This window comes from Phoenix dactylifera, unplaced genomic scaffold (assembly GCF_009389715.1).
Source record: "Phoenix dactylifera cultivar Barhee BC4 unplaced genomic scaffold, palm_55x_up_171113_PBpolish2nd_filt_p 000283F, whole genome shotgun sequence".
NCBI classification, from domain to species: Eukaryota; Viridiplantae; Streptophyta; class Magnoliopsida; order Arecales; family Arecaceae; genus Phoenix; species Phoenix dactylifera.
Genome location: NW_024067767.1, coordinates 646,407 through 668,993, shown reverse-complemented (window position 1 = coordinate 668,993; position 22,587 = coordinate 646,407). Strand labels below are relative to the sequence as shown.

At 46.9% G+C, this 22,587-nt stretch overlaps 1 protein-coding gene across 2 annotated transcripts; it reads right to left on the bottom strand.

Moving 5' to 3' along the window:
- Positions 1-11,786: 11,786 nt before the first annotated feature.
- LOC120105442 (protein N-lysine methyltransferase METTL21A-like) lies at positions 11,787-15,342 on the bottom strand. 2 transcript variants are annotated; one of them, XM_039117910.1, is made up of 8 exons: positions 14,868-15,342; positions 14,668-14,735; positions 13,206-13,325; positions 13,053-13,126; positions 12,585-12,639; positions 12,322-12,431; positions 12,140-12,237; positions 11,787-11,865 (listed from the first exon to the last, which is right to left on the bottom strand). In XM_039117910.1, the coding sequence occupies exons 1-8, from the start codon at positions 15,071-15,073 to the stop codon at positions 11,862-11,864; spliced, it is 735 nt and encodes a 244-aa protein (XP_038973838.1). In that variant the 5' UTR covers positions 15,074-15,342; the 3' UTR covers positions 11,787-11,861. The 2 variants fall into 2 exon arrangements, with proteins under 2 accessions (XP_038973838.1, XP_038973837.1); XM_039117909.1 differs by having other exon boundaries at positions 11,847-11,865; positions 12,140-12,248; positions 12,330-12,431.
- Positions 15,343-22,587: the final 7,245 nt, after the last annotated feature.

Sequence of the window (22,587 nt, the reverse complement as noted above, 5' to 3'; positions counted from 1 at the left end):
AGTTCAATGTTCTGAATTGTGACAGCAATATAAGTTTTCAAAATATGGCTATCATGCAAGAGAACTAGAACATAATTAAATGAACAAGCCCAAGAAAAGTGGAAACCTATCACCTGTCGTGAAGTAGTCGACCAAAATCGTTTGCTCGTGGCTTCCCAAGCAGTGGAGACGATGACAGTGCCGACACTCAGTGGGGGCTGATTGTTGAATCCGAGCTGTTCAGTTGAAATGGACACTAAGAGATGCTGCTGTGGGCCTGTAATAGTTGTACAGGGTGAGCCTGAAAGGTCTGCGGGCCTGTGGCTGCAGTTGGGCCCGTGTAATGAAGAAAGGAGGGTGGGGTGGGTGGTATGGCCCTGCTGAGGGGAGGGTGATGGAGCCTGTGTAAGAAAGGGCCTGTTGGGCCCTCAAATTGAATGAGGGAGTGGGGATGGGTTGGAGCACGGCAGCGGAAGGGAGAAGATGTAGTTGGTGGAGCGCGGCGGAAGGAAGAGGGCACGGGCGCAACGGCGGAGGCGGTGAAGGTGCGGCAGAGGCGGTGGTGGCGCGGCGTGCGAGCTTCGGCGGCGGCAGGAGGTGGCTTGGACTCGGGCGGCGCGGCTCGGTGGGGAGGGAGAAGACGGGGCTCGGGCGATGGCGGATCTCAGCGGCGGCAGGAAGCGGCTCGGATGGAGGCGGGGCGAGGAAGTGACCGAAGGGAGGCAGGGCGAGGGAACCGATGGCGGATGAAGCGGTTGGGAGTCTTGGGCGGCGGCCGACGGAGGAAGAGGACGGCGCTGCGGTGGAGGCGGTCGCAGCACGGGGCGGCGCTGCGTGTCGGCGGCAGTGGCAGATGGCGGCGCTGCGACGAGGAGGCGGCGACGGCGGCGTCGATGGCGGCGGCGGCGGAAACCCCTTAGGGTTTCCTCTTCATCAGGACAGAGGTAAGTTTTTTTTTTTTTTAACACGTGCAACTCACGTGATTCTACGGTTTTTTTTTTTTTTTTTTTTTTGGGACCCGGGTTATCGGGTTGTGGGCTAACGGGTGTGAAGCTTACCCGTTAAGCACTTTAAACCTCCCGACGGTTCGGGAGGGTTCTCCGACCCTTGCGGCGGCGGCTGCGGGGCGGGGCTCCGATGGCCGTGGCGGAGGGCGGTGATCTCGGCTGCGGCTCCGTGTTCCGCGGCGACGGGCGGCGGCCGGTGGCGCGAGGGATCTTCTCCGGCCGACTGTGGACCGCGTGGTTGGAATCCTTGGCGGCGTTGCTAACGGGGGAAGGGCACATTCCGGTGGTGCTCAGTGGAAGGGGAAGTGGGGTGCTCGGTGGAAGGAGAAGCAGCGGCCGGCGGTGAGACAGAGGAGGTGGAGCACGGCGAAGGGTACTGCTTGGCGGAGGCGAGCGGGGTGGTGTGGCGGCGCTCCTCTCCCGTATCCGGCCACAGACGGTGGCGGCAGGTCGCGGCCGAAAGGGCTTTCCGTCGGACCAGGGGCTGCGGGTCTCCGTGGGTCGCGGTGGTCTCCTGTGGTGAATCGGCCGCGAGCGTGCCTCTTCCGGGTGGGGCGGCCACGAGCGGGCAAGGGAACAACAGGAGCAGTGGAAAGGCAGGCCTGCTAGAGGTGTCGGGCTTTTCTCCTCTGGAAAACAGGAGGGTTTTCTTCTCTGTTTTTTCTTCTTTTTTTTTTTATCTGATGAGAACACAGACCGAGACAGAGGGAGGGTCGGATGCAGATGGGCGGCGATATGGGCCTTCACAGACTCGGCGGTGGTGTGAAAGATGGAAGACGATGCTGGATCGTGGCTTTGGCAGCAGGGGCAAAGCCTTCGCTCTGATACCAAGTTGATGCCGGACCAAATTTAAAATGGAAGCAGGAGAAGAGGGGAAGAGAAGGAGGAAGAAGAAGAGAAGAAGGAGAAGGGAGGAGAAGAGAAGAAGAGGAAAACGTGGGGAAAAGAAATCTTTAATTCTTCATTAAACCCTCATCATGAAAAAAAAGGTCCCTATATATAGGGCCAAAATACAAAATTTGCATAAATCCCCTTACACAGAAATAAATCCTAATAAACCCACAAATAACACAAATAACCCACAAATAAGCCCTAAAATGCAAACAAGCCCAGAAATAAAAATAGACAAATAAATATGCAAATAAAATGGGTCTGACTCAATCCGGGGGCTCAGGATCATCTGGATGAAGGGCTCTGATGTCCCCATCACTTAGTGGACAAGTTTACACTTAGCTCAACTAAATTAAATATGATTCTTGATAGTCAAAAAGCTGTATGATAAAGCTGGGTTAGAATATAAAACAAATAGGAAGCAAAAATACTTAAAGAACATATTTGTGAAAGCCAAAAATGAAAATATAACTTGTCATTGCTGCAATAAATAGGACACAAAGCATATGAATGTAATTTTAGAAAGTCTAACTATAACAAATTGAGTGATAATAGTAAGCTAAAATCCAAAAAAATTGGGTTCCAAAAGGAACATCAAGTACTAACCCTAAAGGACCCAACATAGTTTGGTACCTAAAGTACATTCTTGATTTGATTGCAGAGTGTCTTACAGCTAATAAGAGGGATAAACGATGGTATCTAGATAGCGGCTGCTCAAGACACATGACAGGTGACGTAGAACAATTTGTCACTTTGGAATCTAAGGAGGGTGGAGTGGTAACCTATGGAGACAATGGAAAAGGACTTATCATTGGAAAGGGTAAAATTTATATTACTCCATCCACTTTTATAGAAAATGTTTTATTAGTTAATGGTCTGAAACATAACTTACTTAGCATAAGTCAATTTTGTGATAAAGGTCTTAAAGTCACATTTGAAGCCTCAGTATGCATAATTACAAATCCTAAAGATAATAGCATTGTACTTATGGGACATAGGCATGAAATATTTATATGGTAATCTTCATGATTTAGGCAAGAAAAATGGATTATGCTTAATTACTAATGAAGAAAGGAAAAGTGAAACAAGTTGGCTTAGGCATCGTAGACTAGGACATGCTAGTATGGACTTAATATCAAAATAGTCAAGAAAGATTTGATAAAAGATGTGCCAAAATTGATCTTTGAAAAAGACAATCTGTGGACCATGCTCATTAGGAAAGCAAAAAAATCATCCTTCAAATCAAAGAATATAGTATCAACCACTAGGCCTTTTGAACTCATACACATGATCTATTTGGGCCTACTAGAACTGCAAGTCTAGGAGGAAAAAAGTATGGACTAGTTATAGTAGATGATTTCTCAAGATATACATGGGTTTCATTTCTTGCACATAAGAATGAAGCATTTTCAGCATTCTTGAAATATTATAAAAATATCATAACTGAAAAGAAGCTCACCTTAATTGCAATTCGAAGTGATCATGGAACTGAATTTGAAAATCAACACTTTGAAGAATTTTATAATGAAAATGGTATCTCACATCAATTTTCAGCACCTAGAACGCCTCAACAAAATGGGGTTGTTGAAAAAAAAATAGACCTTGGCAGAAATGGCACGCACGATGTTGTGTGAGTCAAATCTTCCAAAGTACTTTTGGGCTGAAGCTATAAGTACTGCTTGCCATATTCTAAATCGTGTTTTAATACGACCTATAACCAAGAAAACTCCTTATGAACTTTGGAAGAATAAGAAACCAACTGCTAAATATCTTAGAGTATTTGGATGTAGATGTTTCATTTTAAACAATGGCAAGGAGGATCTAAGTAAATTTGATGCCAAGTCAGATGAAGGTATCTTCTTAGGATACTCTACATCTAGCAGACATACAGAGTGTTCAACAAAAGAACTCTTGTAGTTGAAGAGTCAATTAATATCATTTTTGATGAGTCTGATAGTGAGTCTCCTAGGAGAGAAAATACTTTTGATGATGATGCAGGAATTATTGAGTTTGAAAAATTGAATCTTAATGACGTGCCAAATCAAGAAAAGGAAGATGATCATGTGCCACCACAATCTAAGACTTGCCAAAGGAATGGAGGTACGCACATGGACACCCTAAAGACTTAATCATTAGTGATCCATCTAAGGTAAGAACTCAATCCTCTCTTAGAAATTTAAATGACTATCTTGCTTTTGTTTCACAAATAGAACCTAAGACTTATGAAGAAGCTGAAAATGACATAAATTGGATTAATGCATGCAAGAAGAATTAAATCAATTTAAAAGAAGCAATGTTTGGACATTAACTGAGAGACCAAAGCATAATTCTGTAATTGGAACAAAATGGGTTTTTAGAAATAAATTAGATGAAAATGGGGTAGTTTTAAGAAATAAAGCTAGTTGTGCTAAGGGATACAATCAAGAAGAAGGGATAGATTTTGAAGAAACATTTGCACCCGTGGCTAGATTAGAAACTATTAGATTACTTCTAGCTTTTGCATGCTTCATGAATTTCAAATTATATCAAATGGATGTAAAAAGTGCCTTCTTAAATGGTTATATAGAAGAAGTGTATGTACAGCAACCCTTTTGAGAATCATGAATTCTCTGATCATGTATTTAGATTACATAAGGCACTATATGGATTGAAACAAGCACCTAGGGCATGTATGATCGACTAAGCAAATTTCTGTTAAATAATGATTTCAGTAGAGAAAATGTAGATAAAACACTTTTTCTCAAGAGAAAAGACAAAAATTTGCTAGTAGTACAAATATATATAGATGACATAATTTTCGGTGCCACTAATGATAGTCTTTGCAAAGAATTTGCTGAATTAATGCAAGGAGAATTCGAGATGAGTATGATGGAAGAACTGAATTTCTTTCTCGGATTGCAAATCAAGCAAACTAAGGAAGGCATCTTTATTCATCAAACTAAGTACACAAAAAAATATTAAAAAAGTTTGGAAATGAAAATCACAAGGAAATAGGCACCCCAATGAACCCCACTAGTAAGCTAGACAAAGAAAAAAGGAAAAAGTGTAGATATGAAGCTCTATAGAGGCTTAATTGGATCTTTGCTTTACCTCACTGCTAGTAGGCCAGACATAGTATTTAGTATGAGAATATGTGCTAGATACCAATCAGATCCTAAGGAGTCACATCTAAGTGCTGTCAAAAGAATTCTTAGATATTTGAGAGGAACCACAAACATAGGATTATGGTACTCTAGAGACTCCTGTCTAGATTTGCTTGCATATTCTGATGCAGATTTTGCTGGATGCAAATTAGATAGGAAGAGCACTAGTGGAACATGTCAATTCTTAGGAATAACTTAGTATCATGGTTTAGCAAAAAGCAGAATTCAGTAGCATTGTCAACGGTTGAGGCCGAATATATAGCTGCCAGAAGTTGCTGTGCTCAAGTACTATGGCTCAAGCAACAACTAGAGGACTATAGAATTAAATTAGATAACATTCCTATAAAGTGTGATAACACTAGTGCCATTAACCTTACCAAAAATCCGGTTCAGCACTCTAAAGCCAAACATATTGAAATAAGGTATCATTTCATTAGAGATCATGTACAAAATGGGAATGTATGTATTGAACATATGTACCGAGAAACAATTAGCTGACATATTCACAAAACCTCTAAGTGAAGATAGATTCTTATGCTTAGGAGGGAATTAGGTATATGTGATCCCTTTGATTAAAAACAAATGAAAAGAACAAGTTGTCACATGATACTCTCCTTCCATTTTGAAAATCCCATGAAACATGAGTAAAATTATTCATTTATAGATTCCTTACTCATATATCAATGTCCCACAAAGATTAGGTAAGGATCAGAAAGGAGAAATTAAAAAAAAATTTAAAAAAAAATTTTTTGGCCTGAACTGGGGCCGACCCGAGCCAGAATGGGGTCGACCCCTCCTTGAGTCGACCCAAGAAAAATCTGGGGTCGACCCAACGTGGGATCCGTTTTTAAAAGGAGACCCGTGAGCCATTCTAGGGCACTGTTTCTCCTTGTCCTCTTCCTAAAACCCTATTTTCCACTTTCCAATCCCTTCCAATCATCTCCAAACAGTACTAGATTGCTTCTCTAAGCCGTTAGATCAAGACCTAAGGAAGGACTTGTGAAAATGGGACCCAAGCGAGCCGTTGCTAAGCGATCCGGGAGAGTCTCACGGCCAACCATTGTTGATAGGCATGCTAGGGATTCTTCTACAGTGCCTCCACAAGTGAGACACGTGCAGAGCCTCCTCCACCTCCTTCCTCTTCAGTTCAACTTGCTAAATATGCGGGAAGACCGGTAACCACGGGAGAAGGATCCATTCTGATTTTTGGATCAAGAAGGATTTCGGTTGGGTGGTTGGATCCGAAGGCAAGGATGGGAGTATCTTTGCTCCCTAGATTTGGTGACCTACCCGGGCTTAGTTCGTGAGTTCTATGCCTTCCTAAAAGTTGAACCGGGAGGGCTTGTGTCTGAGGTCCGAGGAGTGCGGATTCGTGTCGAAGAAAGCCTAAGTGAGTTGCTTCATCTCCCCTGCGAAGGAGCCACACCAAAAGACCAGAGAGCAAGTTGAGGGCTCTACAGATAATCTTTGAGAGAGATGACTTTGACTACTCCGAAAATGTAATAGCTAGCTCTCTATCAGCTAAGATGAGGTTGTTGCACAACTTCATAGTGGATTTTGTTTCCGAAGAGTGGAGATTTGATCACATATCTAAGCGAGATATGGTCATTATGGAGCATGTCATTCAGGGTATTCCCCTGAATCTTCCAGCTATGATGATCAGCAGATGAGAGAGGCCATTTGCAAATCGAGAGTTTTCTTGCCCTACGGTATGATACTCACCCGATATTCCGACAGCATGACATATCTGTGGAGGGAGAGATATCCAGGCATCTGCTATTTACTGACACTTACACTGCACGGTCCTTAGTTCGCATGGGTTATGAGAAGGTGGACGGTCAGTGGGTGCGTGGAGGTGTAGGGATACATGCACCGGAGGGTGATACACCAGAGATTGGAGACTCTCCCTGAGCATGAGATACCTGCGGATCATCCTACAGCACCTTCAGAGGCTGGACCTTCATCATCCATACCTACGGGATGTACAGATGAGTTTTGGAGTAGGATGACTGAGCTTGTGTCAGCTCAGGTGAGGACTCTCTCTGATGGGATGATGAGCAGGATGGATATTATGACTGCTGAGATTAGAGACCTCAGAGACAGGTGAGAGCATTACAGAGAGAGAGAGGCTCATGGTCCATCTGTGCCCCGAGCAGCTGAGTCGGAGGTTTCGGCACAGAGTCACCCAGCTCATCGAGGTCCATGCAGACTCAGTCCCATCAGGCTCGACCTCCCCTCGCCACTTATGCTAGGAGGATGAGGACTAGATCATAGCCCTTAGATTCCCCTAGGCCCGATGTTAGCACTACAGAAGTCCATCATGACTAGTGCCTAGGATTTATCTAGTTCTCATATGCATTTTACTTGGTTGATGTACTTTGCACCTTAATTGAAGAACATTGTACTTTTGGCATTAATGTACTACAATGTTCCATTTTGATCAGTAAAATTTGAATTTTATCATTTACTGCTTCTACTTGTCTATTGCTATACACTCGTTTGATGATAACAAAAAGGGGAGAAGTAAGAAAAGAAAGAAGTTGCAATATAGAGGGAGAAACAAGTTTGAAAATTATAGAAGAGATAATATTCACTTAAGAAGAGCAATATGTAACAATGAAATAAGTTTGGAAATTATAAGAAGAGATAATATTCACTTAAGGGAAGAGCAATATGTAACAATGAAAATTTTTAAAACAAGAAAGTCTGAATTTTCAATCAAAATTTCTGAATTTGGCACATACTTCTCATGCCTCGATATATAACCTGAAACTCTTGCTTTATCTCAAATTTTTGAAGTTTCATCCTTAATAAAATACAAAAGAAAGGGGAAGAAAATCAAAAGTTCTAATTTGCAATATCTGGATGAAAGAGGAGTCTTCACTTTCAAATTTGAAAAGCTGAAATTCAGCAACTTGAACTCTTTCTAAAACAAAACTTCTAATTTTAATATAAGTATCAATCTGTTCATACTCAATGTTTTGTAATCATCAAAAAGGGGAAGATTGAGGATGATAGTGTTATTTCGATTGACACAACCATTGAGAAAATATCAAATTAATGATACAATTTAACGTGATACATCACTAATGAATACGACACCCTCGATATATTAAGAGAATGAGATCAAGATGTCTTCCAATAATTAACAACGAGATAAAATTTGTAATAGAAAAGGGATAGAGAATTCTTAATTCTAATTCAGCAAGTTTCAAGTGAAATATACTCTTAAGGGCAAAACAGTGATTTTCATTGTTAAGAGTATGTAGCTCTACCGTGGCATACACTCAAACTTGCTTAAAATATATTTCATTGATTATATGGATTAATCTAACCTTAAGATGCAGCAAAGTATGGATTGAGTCGACCCCAACATATCGACCCTGGCACACCATGGAACCATCTGGCACACCCCTGCAAAAATGGCATAGATGAACAGTAAGTGGAGTCGACCCTATGTATGCTTGAGTCGACCCCAGCTTCAAGCCTCAAGAAAACAACTCTCTGAAATTTACTGAGAGGGTCGACCCCAAGCTTCCTTGAGCCGACCCCAGGAATACTTGAGCCGACCCCAATGGAGCCGACCCCATCTGAACATGAGCCGACCCCAAGGATATATGCTCAAAAACCATGTCTCTGGAATCCCTGAGAGGGTCGACCCCAATGGAGTTTGAGTCGACCCCACTGTAGTATGGGTCGACCCCAAGAAAGCTTGAGTCGACCCCAGTGAGAACAGTCGAAAATATAAGGTTCTGTGATTCCTGAGAAGGCCGACCCCACTGTAGCAGGGGTCGACTCCAGTGGAAGTTGGGTCGACCCCAAGTCTGATGAACAGTAAGTTGAGTCGACCCTAGGAAAGTTTAGGTTGACCCCAGCACGGGCAGAGGCATAACAGCTAGTTCTGCAGAAGTACTTTTTGACCTCCCAACGGCTAGTAACGGATAGTTTTTCAAATCTGACCAATGGGAAGTGACCAAAAGATGTGGAAAAGTATTTAAAGTGACACTATTCATCAGAGAAAAGCATCTTTTGCAAACAAATCAAAGTTCATTCAAGAAAAAGCAAGCCCTAGCCTTCTTCAATCAAGTGCTTTATTCAAAGAGCCAAAAGGAAGTGGTTGAGCAGATTCTAAGAGGCATTAAGAGCTCCACCAACTCTTGAAGAGTGAAGCAATCTTGACAAAGAAGAGAAGAGCCTTATCAAAGCGATAACTATATTCTAAATTCTTCTTTGTAGCTCATAATTGTTATATTTGCTCATATAGGAGTTTCAACTTTCTTCTTCTTAATCAATTTATAAGGTTTGTTGGTGAGCCCGTAAAACCAACGGTGTAGGTTTGTTGGTAAACCCGTAAAACTAACGGTGAAGGTTTGTTGGTGAGCCCGTAAAACCAACATAGATTTTTGGTGATCCTGAAAACCAAAGTGTAAAGATTTTTGGATTGTGAGCCCGAAAAACAATCCAACTGTAATCCACGGGATTATAGTGAATTTCCAAGGGATCGCTTGGGAAGTGGACGTAGGTGCTTAGGAGAGCACCGAACCACTATACTTTTTGTGTGTTTGCATTGTGTATTGTTCTAACTTCACTACACGCACTCAATCAATATTAACTAAATCACTCACTCATCAATTAACTCAATTAAGGAATTAAAAATTTAGAAAAACCAATTCACCCCCCCTCTTGGCTTGTCACCTTGGGCAACATCCCTCTTCCTTCATTCCCCCTCTCTCTTTTCCTCTCTCCCATTCTCCCTCTCCCCCACCCTCTCTATTGTGTCAATACGGGCCCGGCCCAAAACAGTATGGGGGCGTACCGAACCATACTGCCAAGCAACCAGTACAAGCCTCGGTACTGGTAAAACGATCCTTGAGAGGAAGTGATTGAGCTTAGTTGTTTCACATAAAAATCCAAAAGTTGGGATAGATATAAGAGTCTTTTTCAAGTGGATAGTATGAGTTTAAATGGAACCAGAATCAGGATTTGATTCAACTTTGATATTTTTATATATGGCAGTAAGCTAGAACGCAGTGTGATAAATACCATAACATTTCTATTATAATAGTTGTTTTACATAGCCCTTTTGTGATGGAAAATTCCACCATATCTTTTTCATTCGTCCGTCCTCTAGATTTCGTATGTTAATCAGATCACTGTAATAACCTCCTAAAGAGGGTTTCCAAGTAATCTTATTCGTAATTGTTGACCTAATTCTAGACGGTACCTATAGAAAATTTCCGATAGCTAGGCCTATTAACGGGCCGAGCTACTCGGGCTTGGCTCGGGCTCGGCCTGGTAAAAGCTCGGCTCGAGCTCGGCCCGTTAGTCAAACGAGCTCGAGCCCGAGCCTAAAATGAAGTTCATTTAAACCCGAGCTCGAGCCCGAGCAGCTCACAAGCCCATTTGGGCTCGCAACTTCACTGCCTGGTATCAAGCACGGAGCAGGCCGAGCCAGTTCCGCACGGCTTTGGATTTGGTTTTCCGGGTAGAAGAGGCCATGGTTCCTCTCCGAGGTGGGCTCCGGCTTCTGGTCCTCGTTGAAGACGGCGAACAGGCAGACGTCCAGGTCCGCCTACGGCCGCCGCGGCATCCCGGCGTTCCCTAACAACACACGCCGCACCAGATTGCCGTTGTAAGCCGCCGCGTTCGCCACCCCCGCCCCTGTCTCGTTCGCATCCCCCTTCGATGGCCACCCCGTCTCAGAGACCACGACTTTAACGTCGTTGTACTTGAGGGCAGACATGGCCGCGAACACGGCGTTGATCTGGGCATCGAACGACGTTCCCTGGCCTTTTTTTCCCTCTTCCCTCCCCCCACGGGCCCACCCGCACTTGCTAGCTTTTAAAAGCTCACACCCAGTTGCCGTACAGGACCAGTGCTTCGATATTGGTGTAGCGATGGGAAACTCTGGCGCTCCCCCCTCTTCCCTCAAGCAAAAGATATGCCACTGTTACTCGCCGCAGCAAAAAGCAATCAAACACCCCTTAAAAGACGTCACCGCCCCTTTAACAGCGTCACAGCTGTAGCACTGCACTCTCCCATCTCCCGCACCCCTCAGCCTAGCCATGGTAGGATGTAATGGCATCTTCAGCCATGCTTGTGGCCGACGCCGTGCCGGCGGCGCTCGCGGCCGAAGCCGGCCGCGGCTGCCGCACGCGACGAGGCGAGTCCTTTTTCTTCTTTCTTTCTTTCTTCCCTTCATTCTTCTCTTCTTCTTTATTTCTTTCTTTTTTTCTTCTCTCTCCCGCCCGCCCATCCCCATCCCCTGGTCGCCATCCCAGAGCTCGGGCTCACGCTCGGGTTCGGGCAAATGGGCTTTACGAGCCCGAGCCCGAGCCTTTGTTGTGCCTACCGAGCCCGAGCCTAAAATTTGGCTCGGGCTCGGCTCGGCTCGTTAACAGCCCTACCGATAGCATACCAATAAACTAAGTAACTTCACCCTTTTCTTCTACAGATTCCTAAATTAACTAATAACTAGCTATCAGAAAACAAAGATCCTATTAAGCAAATCCTAGGTTGAAAACAGTGAGCTAGTTGAGTAAGAAGCTCAGCTTGGTCGATTTAATATGAAATAAATAACTCAATCTGCTATCTCATAAAGCCCCCAGCAAACAAGCTAGATTCCACCAAACATCATTAGAAATGATCAATGCCACAGATGCTTTAATAATGTTAAATCCCTTTCAGTGAAATATATAGATCTTTTGATCTTCAATTTCAATTCACTATGCTACTTAATTTGAAGTGTATTGAATAATTAAATAGGATAAGCTAGATACCAGTCCAGTTTGCAACTGCATAATCTCTGAATATGATCATTATAATCCCAAAAGTACATGAATTACCTGCATACAGATGAAATCTTGTCCAAGTAGTTGAGGAATTTAAGCTATTGGTAGAACAGAAGATATTATTGAAAGTTCAGAGATTAGAAATGCTATAGATAATGAACAGTTATATATATGGCCCTTCCAAAAGCTTAAACAATTTTGAACATGTAGCAACTATATATTGAAACATACACATAACTGTTAGCAACAAGAAACAAATATATACTAATTCCTGCAAATCAAAAATGGCAAGGTCATTAAAGATGCAGAATGAAATTGAAAAATGTACCTCTTAGCTCGAGACACATAAGCCAGTATGAATCTGCATTTGCCTTCCTGAAAATGGAGAAGCTTCTCCACCGTATTGAAAAGAAGAGGAATGCTGGACTGTTGAAAGCTTGCACAATGTCAAGGACTAAAAGCATATAATTTGTGAAAGTTAAAGGGGGAAAATGAAAAGAAAAAAAAAACCAGGATATAAATATCAGCTCCAAGAACTAGATCAAATCCCCCCGGATGCTTTTGTAAGATTTCACTGATCTGAACACTATTTCCCCACTCCAGTTTCTCAGCTGTCAAACCTGCAAGACAACAAGTTTCAGCTACAATCACCCTGTCAGGTTATAAGATGACCATGCTTCTGGGAGATTCTCTTGATTGCAACCAAAACTGTTCAAAATTTGTAACTTACGAGCAATAAAATATGCAGCAATTTTAAGCTTAAAACCTCGTACCTGGAGAACTTGGTTCTGAAGAAGATAAATGGATTTCTATGTTTTTCTTCATGATCTGAATAAGACCAGTTATTGACAATCAGAATATAAAAATCACAAGAAGAACTTAAGGAGAGGATGTAATGAAGAATACACAAGAACAATATCACTGGACATAAAAATGTGAATCCTGGTAAGGTGTTCAACACAGAAGATATTTTGAAATGTTAGCAATCTATATATAGTACACTTTTATTAGTTATTGACTGATTATTTGAACTTTCATAAATGCAACATTTACTGAATGCTTCCACTCTGGCAAATTAAAAGGTTGAGAGAATCTATTTCTGCAGTAGAGACTTATCATCTAAATTTAAGCATAGTTTTTGTCATTGTGTTTCGACAACTTATTTGAACTCTGAAAATAGATACCAAGTATCGCAAAGCAAATAACAGTGAGAATTTGGTCAGATGGTGCTTAGACCTTGCCTCAAGAACATCTTCATTATGATCAGTTAAGACAACCTCTCGGCAGAATCGACTGCACAATATGCCAGTAATACCTGGAAAATGACAAAAATGACATTTTTGGTTTTAAGTGGGAACTTCAAAGAAAGAAGACATGGTTAGTCATTAGCTTACCAACTCCAGATCCTAGTTCAATCACTGAATGCCCTTCAAGTATTTCAGCATTCTTTGAGAGGTAATTGTTCAACAACACTGCACCTGGCCATACTAATTGGCCTGTAAGATCGTAGTCAGCTGCCATGCAGATTGTTGGAATACATTAGAAGAAAGCCATGAGTCTTGAATATTTGAGAAACTGCATCTAACATGCAAAAGGGAAAGAAGCATCTTAGATTCCTCCCAGAATGCTAGGTCAACTATACTGTTAATAATCTCCATTTACAGATGGATACGAGTTGTTCATACAGTTCACCTCTTTAAGCATATGCAAACTGCTATCGTATGCACCTACTTAGTGGTGTGGCTGAAAAGCTACTTCTGACACAGTTCCATACTTCCAGAAACTCAATTAGGGTAAGTGGCCAATTAGCAAAGAACAAACATTCTTTTTGTTGCTACAGAATCCATGGAAAATAACTTGGGCAAGGTTCCATTTTAATAGTAAACCTTTGCTGACAGAAAACAACTGATGTCTGGTTGTCCCTTTCAGTTCATCAAGAGTGTGCTGACAGTAAACAACCTTCATACGATAGATCACGTGATAGTTGATCTCAATTCTCAACAACATAACAAGAAACAGCATCCTAGTTCTTGCTCTTCCTTGAGATGAGAAATCTCTAAAATTACACCAGCCTAATTAGAGTCAAGAAAAGAAGAACTTAACTCAATTGCAGAAGCAAAAGCAATTTGGTGCTTCAGCATATAAAATTCAAAAATCAGAAAAACCCTAGAGATTTTGAATAGAATATCAGTTAAAGTGGAGAGAAATCGATTAAACATATTGGAAACATCACAGTGTACAGGAAAAAAATTAAGAAACAAGGTATTCGAAAAGTTTTGATGATTTTTTTCAACCGATTCAGAAATTAAAAGAATAACCGATGAACAATATTATTGGACCATATTAACAATATTATCCCATAATGATAACATGAATAAAATACCACTTGAGGAAGCATAACCTAGCAAAATACCTATAATTGACGATCATTAACCATAAATGAACAAAAACTTAACTTGATAAGTCCTCTACCTCTAAGTGTGAAAATCACAGTGATCATTTCTAATCTAAATCCAACACAAACACTTCCGGATAGAACAGCCAAGCCCTAAACAAACCGAGCTAAAATTGAAACAAATCAAATCCCTAAAATCAAGGAACAGTACTGACCAAGAAATTTCTTATCCTTCTTCGACATTTTGAAAACCATCTTAAACTGATTGGTTTTTAATCCACTCCCACCTCTACTCCAATGCAAAATAGAATAGCTATACAAAAGCCAATAACTAAACCAATAGATTAGACTAGACCTCTGACGGCCCAAATAACAAAGCCGAACCAACGCGATGCTACTACAAAAAATAAGAGTTCCAAGAAATGACTCCAAAGCAAAAAATTATAAGAACAGAAACTTACTAGAAGCAGAACGAAGGCAGAAGAGATTAAGAACATGAGACCCAAATGTAAAAGTGGTGAGATCATAGCTGCAACCAAATGAAAACAGAGAAGAAGCAAAAATAAAAATAAAAATAAAAGAAACTCAGCATTTTCCGGTGGAATAAATTAAAAAAGAAAAATTATCAAGGAAAAGGAACCAGAAAGTAAGGTTTTATTACTCGCGATTGACGAAGAAAGATTCGTCCAAGAAGAGGGTATCGTCAGCTTCGTCTTCTTTCTGCATCTTTCTCTCGTGGCCGCTCAAAGGCAGAGGAAGCCGCAGATGGCAAGCGAGTTCCGCCGATCCCTTGTGCGGCATCTCAGACACGGTTTTTAATACCGGAGATCTCGTCAATCTCGGTGGTGGCCCGAGACCGAGAAACATACACGAGCGAAATGTCGAATATCATCGTGGGTTCTGGTTGATTCAGGGCTAGAGGGCGATCTTGTTATTTATGATGGGTAGACTTATCCTAACGAAATTGGTTCTGAGCTCTATACCAGTCTACCTCATGTTCAACACTATAGTGCCAAAAATTATGCTATAAAGGATCGAGTAGCTGCTCCAAAACTTCCTATGGGATCACATGGGGGATGTTGCAGTGTGCACCTGCTAGCTTGGGAGACGATCTATTAGCCAACTCGTGAGAGAGGACTGGGGTACAGTCTCTTCTTATGAGAAAAGAGACGTTGATTGCTCGATATGCGACAGCCTGGTGATATACCTCATAGTAGCCAGCGGTGCTTATATCATTGGCAGGAGATCTGTAGGTATGTGCCCATTACCTTGGCTAACTCTAGGTCTGATAAGTGATTGATGGAGTGTAGATGTGGTAGAGGACGCTTGGGTGGACTCTCTCCCGGTGAGGCTCTAGCCGACCATAGTCAACATCGAGGTCATTGACGGACTTCAAGTCCGCTATCTCCTTCGCCTGGATGGGGCTAGGTAGGATGCCAACCAGATTGATCAGCTGTTTGGGAAGTGCTGGCTAGGTGGCAGCCCAAGAGGGAGGGTAAATTGGACTTTTAAAATTTTTAATTACTTCTAAACTTTTGAGTCAAAACTTAACAACAGATTAATTGTAATCTAATCAAAATTAAAACTATTAGGCAGCAGATAAATGAGCTCAATAAAAGATTAGTCTAAGTTTGCCCAAGTATGCAATTCAATACAATAAATACAGTTTTATCAAGTGAAACTTCGTTAAATAATTTGAATATACTTGTAACTAAAGGATGTGTGAATAAGAGTTAAGTAAGCAATTCAATCAGACATTTGTCTAAATAAATAAGTGAGGAAATCAAACAATAAAAGGAAGCATCACAAACACAATAATAAGAAGGCAATTTTATTATAATTCAATTCGTGACGATTAGAAGTAGAAAGTTCATATTCTTCAGTCATTGATAAACAGTTTGTTGGACAATACTCGACACAATTACCACAAAATATACAGACCCCAAAATCAATACTATAATTAAGCAATTGTTTTTTTTTAATATCTCTGAATTTTTCCCTCCGAAGAATTAGAATTAGGGAAAATAAAAAAAAAATTCTCTGGCCTTCTTACGCAACTTATTAGAACATGCAGCAGAGAATTCAACTTATGGAGTTAAGCATAGCAGAGAGATAATCTAAACAGAGGAACTAACTTACAATCAAGAGTATAATTCTAATCAAAGTTAGCAAGATGAAGATGAAGCAAGTTAGAACTAGCTAAACAATTTTAACTAGAATTGCAACTGAATGAATAGGCAAGTAAGCTAAAGAAGCATTGCAAACACATGAAAGTATAGTGGTTTGGCGCCAACTGCACCTACGTCCACTCTTCAAGCTCTCTTGGGAATTTCACTATAATCCTCCTGATTATAGTATAGTTGTTTTTTTGAGTTCACAACCCAACTCGCTGTTTTCTCGGGATCACAACGAACCCAAGTTGGTTTTCACAGGCTTACTAACTGTTACGGGGGAACTTAGCCACCATGCCCCATGTGACCGGCACGCGCGCCCAGGAAGACTACGGCAGCCCCTTGATCCAGCAATCCGACCCCGAGTCGGACATCTTCGGCTCCGCAGCCCGACCCCGAGTCGGCTGCCCCTTGATCCAGCAATCCGACCCCGAGTCGGACATCTTCGTCTCCGCAGCCCGACCCCGAGTCGGCAGCCCCTTGATCCAGCAATCCGACCCCGAGTCGACATCTTCGGCTCCGCAGCCCCGACCCCGAGTCGGGCTGGCCCCTTGATCCAGCAATCCGACCCCGAGTCGGACATCTTCGTCTCCGCAGCCCGACCCCGAGTCGGACATCTCTCGAAACGACAGCTATTCCCCAGAGGCACGCCGCAGCCCCTGCTCCACTACCCTGCAACGGTTGTATCTGGCGCGCTCCACGATCCCCTGAACAGCCTACAAGCGGAGCTCCACTACGCCCTGTCATGGCCGTACCCAGCGCTGCCCCACGACGCCTGAACGGCCGTGTCGGGGCAGCTCCATCGTGCCCACGATGACGAACCCCCCGAAAGAACCCCCAGCCTGGTATATATGGGCTGGGGGGAGGAGGGGGGGTAAGCAAGAACTCCAGAGCATTCCTTACTTGCTACTATTGTCTCTCCTTATCCTCCAATCTCCTCTGACTTGATCGTCGGGAGGGCCCCCGCACCCCAGTGGTGGTGCGAGGCTTGCTTGGCAGGTTTCCGGGGAAGGTGGGAGCGCAATCAACACCAACCAAGGCAACTCAAACGGAACCCCGTTCACACCGCTGTGCCAATCGTTCTCGGTTTGGACCACCAGCAACAGTTGGCGCTAGAAGGAGGGCACCGAATCTCAGAGCGATCGTAATGGCACGGCGAGGGTGGTCGTGGAGCTTCCAATGCCTCCGGGTCGCGGGGCCTCTCGCGTCTCCGGCCGGGAGGCCGCTGCGTCTCCAACACATTCTCAGCAACACTCCACCGCTCCACCTCCCATTCAGATGGTCGAAGCCGGCTCAGTTTGACCAGTTAGCCCAGCAGGTTGCACCCTCGCGGAGGCAGTGCAGAACCTGCAGGGTGTGATGTCTCGGGCGCCGCAGGGCCCAGGAGCCGCTGGCTCCCTGAGCGCTCACCTTCCTCCTCAACCCGCGCTCCTTCCTCTCCCATGGGGAGGAGCGCCGGCGCGAGGAAGATTCTCGAGCACGGTCCATTCTGCCGGGACCTTCCATCGGAGCTGCGCGGGGTACAAGAGGCGGGCCCGGGCGCGGTTCCCAGACCCCCCAGTCCTCAAGGACCTGCGCTCCAGTCGTTCCCCTCTCGGTGGCTCCTTGTCTCCCCCCATCGGTGCGCTCCCTGGACCGGCGGGTGGGACGATCTCCACCGACAACTCCAGGTCCTGAAGGGCCACTCCAAAGATCCCTTCGCCGACTTGGGAGATCTCCTCCCAGCCGGCGCTTGCCTCGAGGATCCTGCGGACCCCGAATCCGCCGGGGTTTAAAATGCCGGCGATCGAGCCTATGACGGGGCGGCGGACCCGCGGGATCACGTCGAGAGTTTCAGGACCCTTATGCTCCTCCACGGAGCATCAGATCCTCTCCTCTGCAAGGCCTTCCCGGCGACCCTCCGGTGGGTCCGGCAAGGGGCGTGGTTCGCCGGCTTGGAGGCTAACTCAATCCAGTCCTTCGACCAGTTTACTCGCCTCTTCATCACCCATTTCGCCGTCAGTAGCCCGGCGACTGGTCTCCGACTCCCTCTTTGATGTCCGGCAAAACGAGGGAGAAAGCTTGCGGGATTATCTTACCCGCTTCAACAAGGTACGCTGGAAGTCCGGAACCTGAGCCAGAGTGGCTCTTTCAGCCCTGAAGCGTGGCTTCCGAAAGGGCAGACTCACCTTCTCCCTGGGACAAACGCCTGCCGCAGAGCTTCCCGGAGCTGTTGTCCCGGGCGAACCAGTATGCGGACGCCGAGGAGCGGTCCGCCCACCGGAGCAAGGAGGCCGCCGAGATCCCTCCAAAGCTCGGGAAGAAAAGGCGAAAAGAGGCACACCAGAGGAGGAGCCCGATGCCTCAACGTCGGCGCAGAAGCCTGTCCCCGGCGAGGAACCACGGCGCCCTACGCCTCGTTCTCCGCCCCGACGTTCAACCGGTACACCCTCTCCTGACTCCCCGGTCCAGATCCTCATGGGAATCAAGGGCGGGAGGACCCCGGTCCCGAGACAGATGAAGAAGATTCCTGGGAGGAGGCCCTCCGGGCGTACTGTGAGTACCACCGGGACCACGCCACGACACCGAAGACTGCTCCAGCTCGGACGAGATCGAGCTCTCATCCGCCGAGGGCCCGGTCGATATGTGAACGACCGACGTCCCCCCGCAGACCCGCGTCCGGCCGACCCGGCCCTCAGGAGCCCCGGGAGCAGAATCGACCCGTCGCTGGCGTATCCACACTATCACTGGGGCTGCCCCCGGCCGAGAGGAACGCAGGGGGCTCGACTGAAGCGTCAGGGGCAGCCGTCGCAAAGAGGCAAAGGGTCGGTAATGTAATCACTTTTTGTGATGAAGATGTAAAGGGGGTTCAGACCCCCCACGATGACGCCATGGTGATCTCCCTCACTATGGCAAACTATGATGTAAGGCGTGTTCTTGTGGATAGTGGAAGCTCAGCTGATATTTTGTTTTACGAGGCCTTCCAAAAGATGAGCTTGTCCAGACAATTGTTGCACAAAACATCCACCCCCCTCATAGGATTCACTGGTGACGCTATCTCGGCCGAAGGTGTCGTTGAGCTGCCTGTGACTGCGGGCGTTGCACCCGCAGAAGCCACGGTGCGGCTCGGGTTCTTGATCGTCCGTGTTCCCTCGGCCTACAACGCTATCCTCGGACGACCCGGACTGAACGCCCTTCGCGCGGTGGTCTCTACGTACCACTTGCTCATGCGGTTCCCCACGGCGGCCGGGATTGGAGAGGTCCGAGGTGACCAACCGACCGCAAGGCAATGTTTCCTAGCAACTCTCAAAGGGAAGGCCCGTATAGGGTTCGCTGGGTAAACCGACCTGGCTCCTACCAGTTGGAGGCCCTAGATGGTCGAGAAATTCCAAGGAGCTGGAATTCCGCTAACCTGCGGATGTATTACCAGTAGAACAACAATGCCAGAAAGACAGTTCAAAAATGTATAACACTTTTCATTTCAATAATTTCTGGTTACAATGGCGTGCTCGTGTGATTACAAGGAATTCCTAGAGGGGAATTAGGGTGTAAAGAAAGTAAAGAAGAGGTGGAGACTCCGAGGAGCTGAAGATCTAGGATCCCGAAACCTCCATCCGAAGCGGCTGCAATCCCACCGAAAGTGGGTGCTTCCAACCGGAGGTGCCATCGACGTCTCACGAAAAAGACGAAGAGCCGGCGCGGATGAAGAAGAAGTGGACGAAGGAGAAGTCCACACTGCTCCTACCCAGAGGCGCCATCCACGCCTCACGAAAAAGACGAGGAGCCGCCGCAGAAGAAGCTCCCGCTGCCTCCAGGGGAACGCCACCTCCAAGGGATATTCCGGTCCTCCCCAGTGTTAGGGGAGAGAAGGGATACAAGGGGAAGAGCATATGGAGGCGCGGTCCCGGATCAAGCGTCTGGTGCGGAGCTCAATCGGGAGGCCGAACTTCAAGGAGGGGAGACGTGATCCCGGATGAAACGCCTAGAGCGGAGTTCTGCCGGGGAGAACCTCCTTGTTGATCCCAGATGAAACGGCTAGTTGGCGGAAGTCGCGAAGGGCGCGCCTCCCGTTCCTTCGGTAGGGGTCTCTCAACCATGCGCCGGAGAGGAGGCCCATGATCCATGGCAACCTGAACAGCTCCGGCTTGGCAGGCTCCGTCGCACCTGCACCTATATTTATAGCCAAACTGCGGCCCCCCGGTCGTTCCGATGCGGGTGGCTCCAATAAATGCGGGCGCATTGAATCCGGAGCCGATCCGGCTCTCGAGGCGTATCTTTCCGCGATTTCCTAAGCGTTATTCTCCTTAATCGCATTCTTTGTGCAGGACACTCCGGGTGGCCTGTACCCCTAGGTCCACATATCTCCGCTCGCGCCCAGGCCGCATCCGCCTCGAAGAACGCGCGTATCGCGGCCGCTTAACTGACACTCCTCGCAAGCAGCAACTGGTGATCCGATTTTCCAGGTAACCCCTCAATTAGCATTTAATGCCCATCTGGTGTTCCCCAGGCGACGCTTGGAGAGGAGGAGAAACACGATCGCAACTGGCCACGGAGAAATCCCGTCGGGCGGCAAGCGACAGGCGCACGACCAGCGAGCGGAATTTTCCGAGGCTCGGCCCTCGGATGCCAGGCTAACCCGATGATCATCCCGGGGCAGACTAGCCTGAAGCCCCGACCGGTCGCCTCGGCTTGCGCCAGCCTTGGCCGACCAACGAGCGGAATTTTTCGAGGCTCGGCCCTCGGATGCCAAGCTAACCCGATGATCATCCTGGGAGCAGACTAGCCTGAAGCCCCGACCGGTCGCCTCGGCTTGCGCCAGCCTTGGCCGACCAACGAGCGGAATTTCCCGAGGCTCGGCCCTCGGATGCCAGGCTAACCCGATGATCATCCCGGGAGCAGACTAGCCTGAAGCCCCGACCGGTCGCCTCGGCTCGCGCCAGCCTTGGCCGACCAACGAGCGGAATTTCCCGAGGCTCGGCCCTCGGATGCCAGGCTAACCCAATGATCATCCCGGGAGCAGACTAGCCTGAAGCCCCGACCGGTCGCCTCGGCTTGCGCCAGCCTTAGCCGACCAACGAGCGGAATTTTCCGAGGCTCGGCCCTCGGATGCCAGGCTAACCCGATGATCATCCCGGGAGCAGACTAGCCTGAAGCCCCGACCGGTCGCCTCGGCTCGCGCCAGCCTTGGCCGACCAACGAGCGGAATTTCCCGAGGCTCGGCCCTCGGATGCCAGGCTAACCCGATGATCATCCCGGGAGCAGGACTAGCCTGAAGCCCCGACCGGTCGCCTCGGCTCGCGCCAGCCTTGGCCGACCAACGAGCGGAATTTCCCGAGGCTCGGCCCTCGGATGCCAGGCTAACCCGATGATCATCCCGGGAGCAGACTAGCCTGAAGCCCCGACCGGTCGCCTCGGCTTGCGCCAGCCTTGGCCGGACCAACGAGCGGAATTTTCCGAGGCCTGACAACCCTCAGATGCCAGGCTAACCCGATGATCATCCCGGGAGCAGACTAGCCTGAAGCCCCGACCGGTCGCCTCGGCTTGCGCCAGCCTTGGCCGACCAACGAGCGGAATTTTCTGAGGCCTGACAACCCTCAGATGCCAGGCTAACCCGATGATCATCCCGGGAGCAGACTAGCTTGAAGCCCCGACCGGTCGCCTCGGCTTGCGCCAGCCTTGGCCGACCAACGAGCGGAATTTCCTGAGGCCTGACAACCCTCAGATGCCAGGCTAACCCGATGATCATCCCGGGAGCAGACTAGCCTGAAGCCCCGACCGGTCGCCTCGGCTTGCGCCAGCCTTGGCCGACCAACGAGCGGAATTTCCTGAGGCCTGACAACCCTCAGATGCCAGGCTAACCCGATGATCATCCCGGGAGCAGACTAGCCTGAAGCCCCGACCGGTCGCCTCGGCTTGCGCCAGCCTTGGCCGACCAACGAGCGGAATCTCCCGAGGCTTGGCCCTCGGATGCCAGGCTAATCCGATGATCATCCCGGGAGCAAACTAGCCTGAAGCCCCGACCGGTCGCCTCGGCTTGCGCCAGCCTTGGCCGACCAACGAGCGGAATTTCCTGAGGCCTAACCCTCGGATACCTGGCCTAGTGCCGGAAGAATTTCCTGAGGCCTAACCCTCGGATGCCTGGCTTAGCGCCGGAAGAAGTTTCTGAGGCCCAACCCTCGGATGCCTGGCTTAGCGCCGGAAGAATTTCCTGAGGCCTAACCCTCGGATGCC

Coding starts and splice junctions, on each gene's coding strand:
- LOC120105442 (XM_039117909.1), bottom strand. CDS start 15,073: ATGTTTCTCGGTCTCGGGCCACCACCGAGATTGACGAGATCTCCGGTA. Junction 13,326..14,667: donor CTGCCTTCGTTCTGCTTCTA/GTAAGTTTCTGT, acceptor TCTGCATGGCAG/CTGACTACGATCTTACAGGC. Junction 12,640..13,052: donor ATAATGAAGATGTTCTTGAG/GCAAGGTCTAAG, acceptor GGTCTTATTCAG/ATCATGAAGAAAAACATAGA.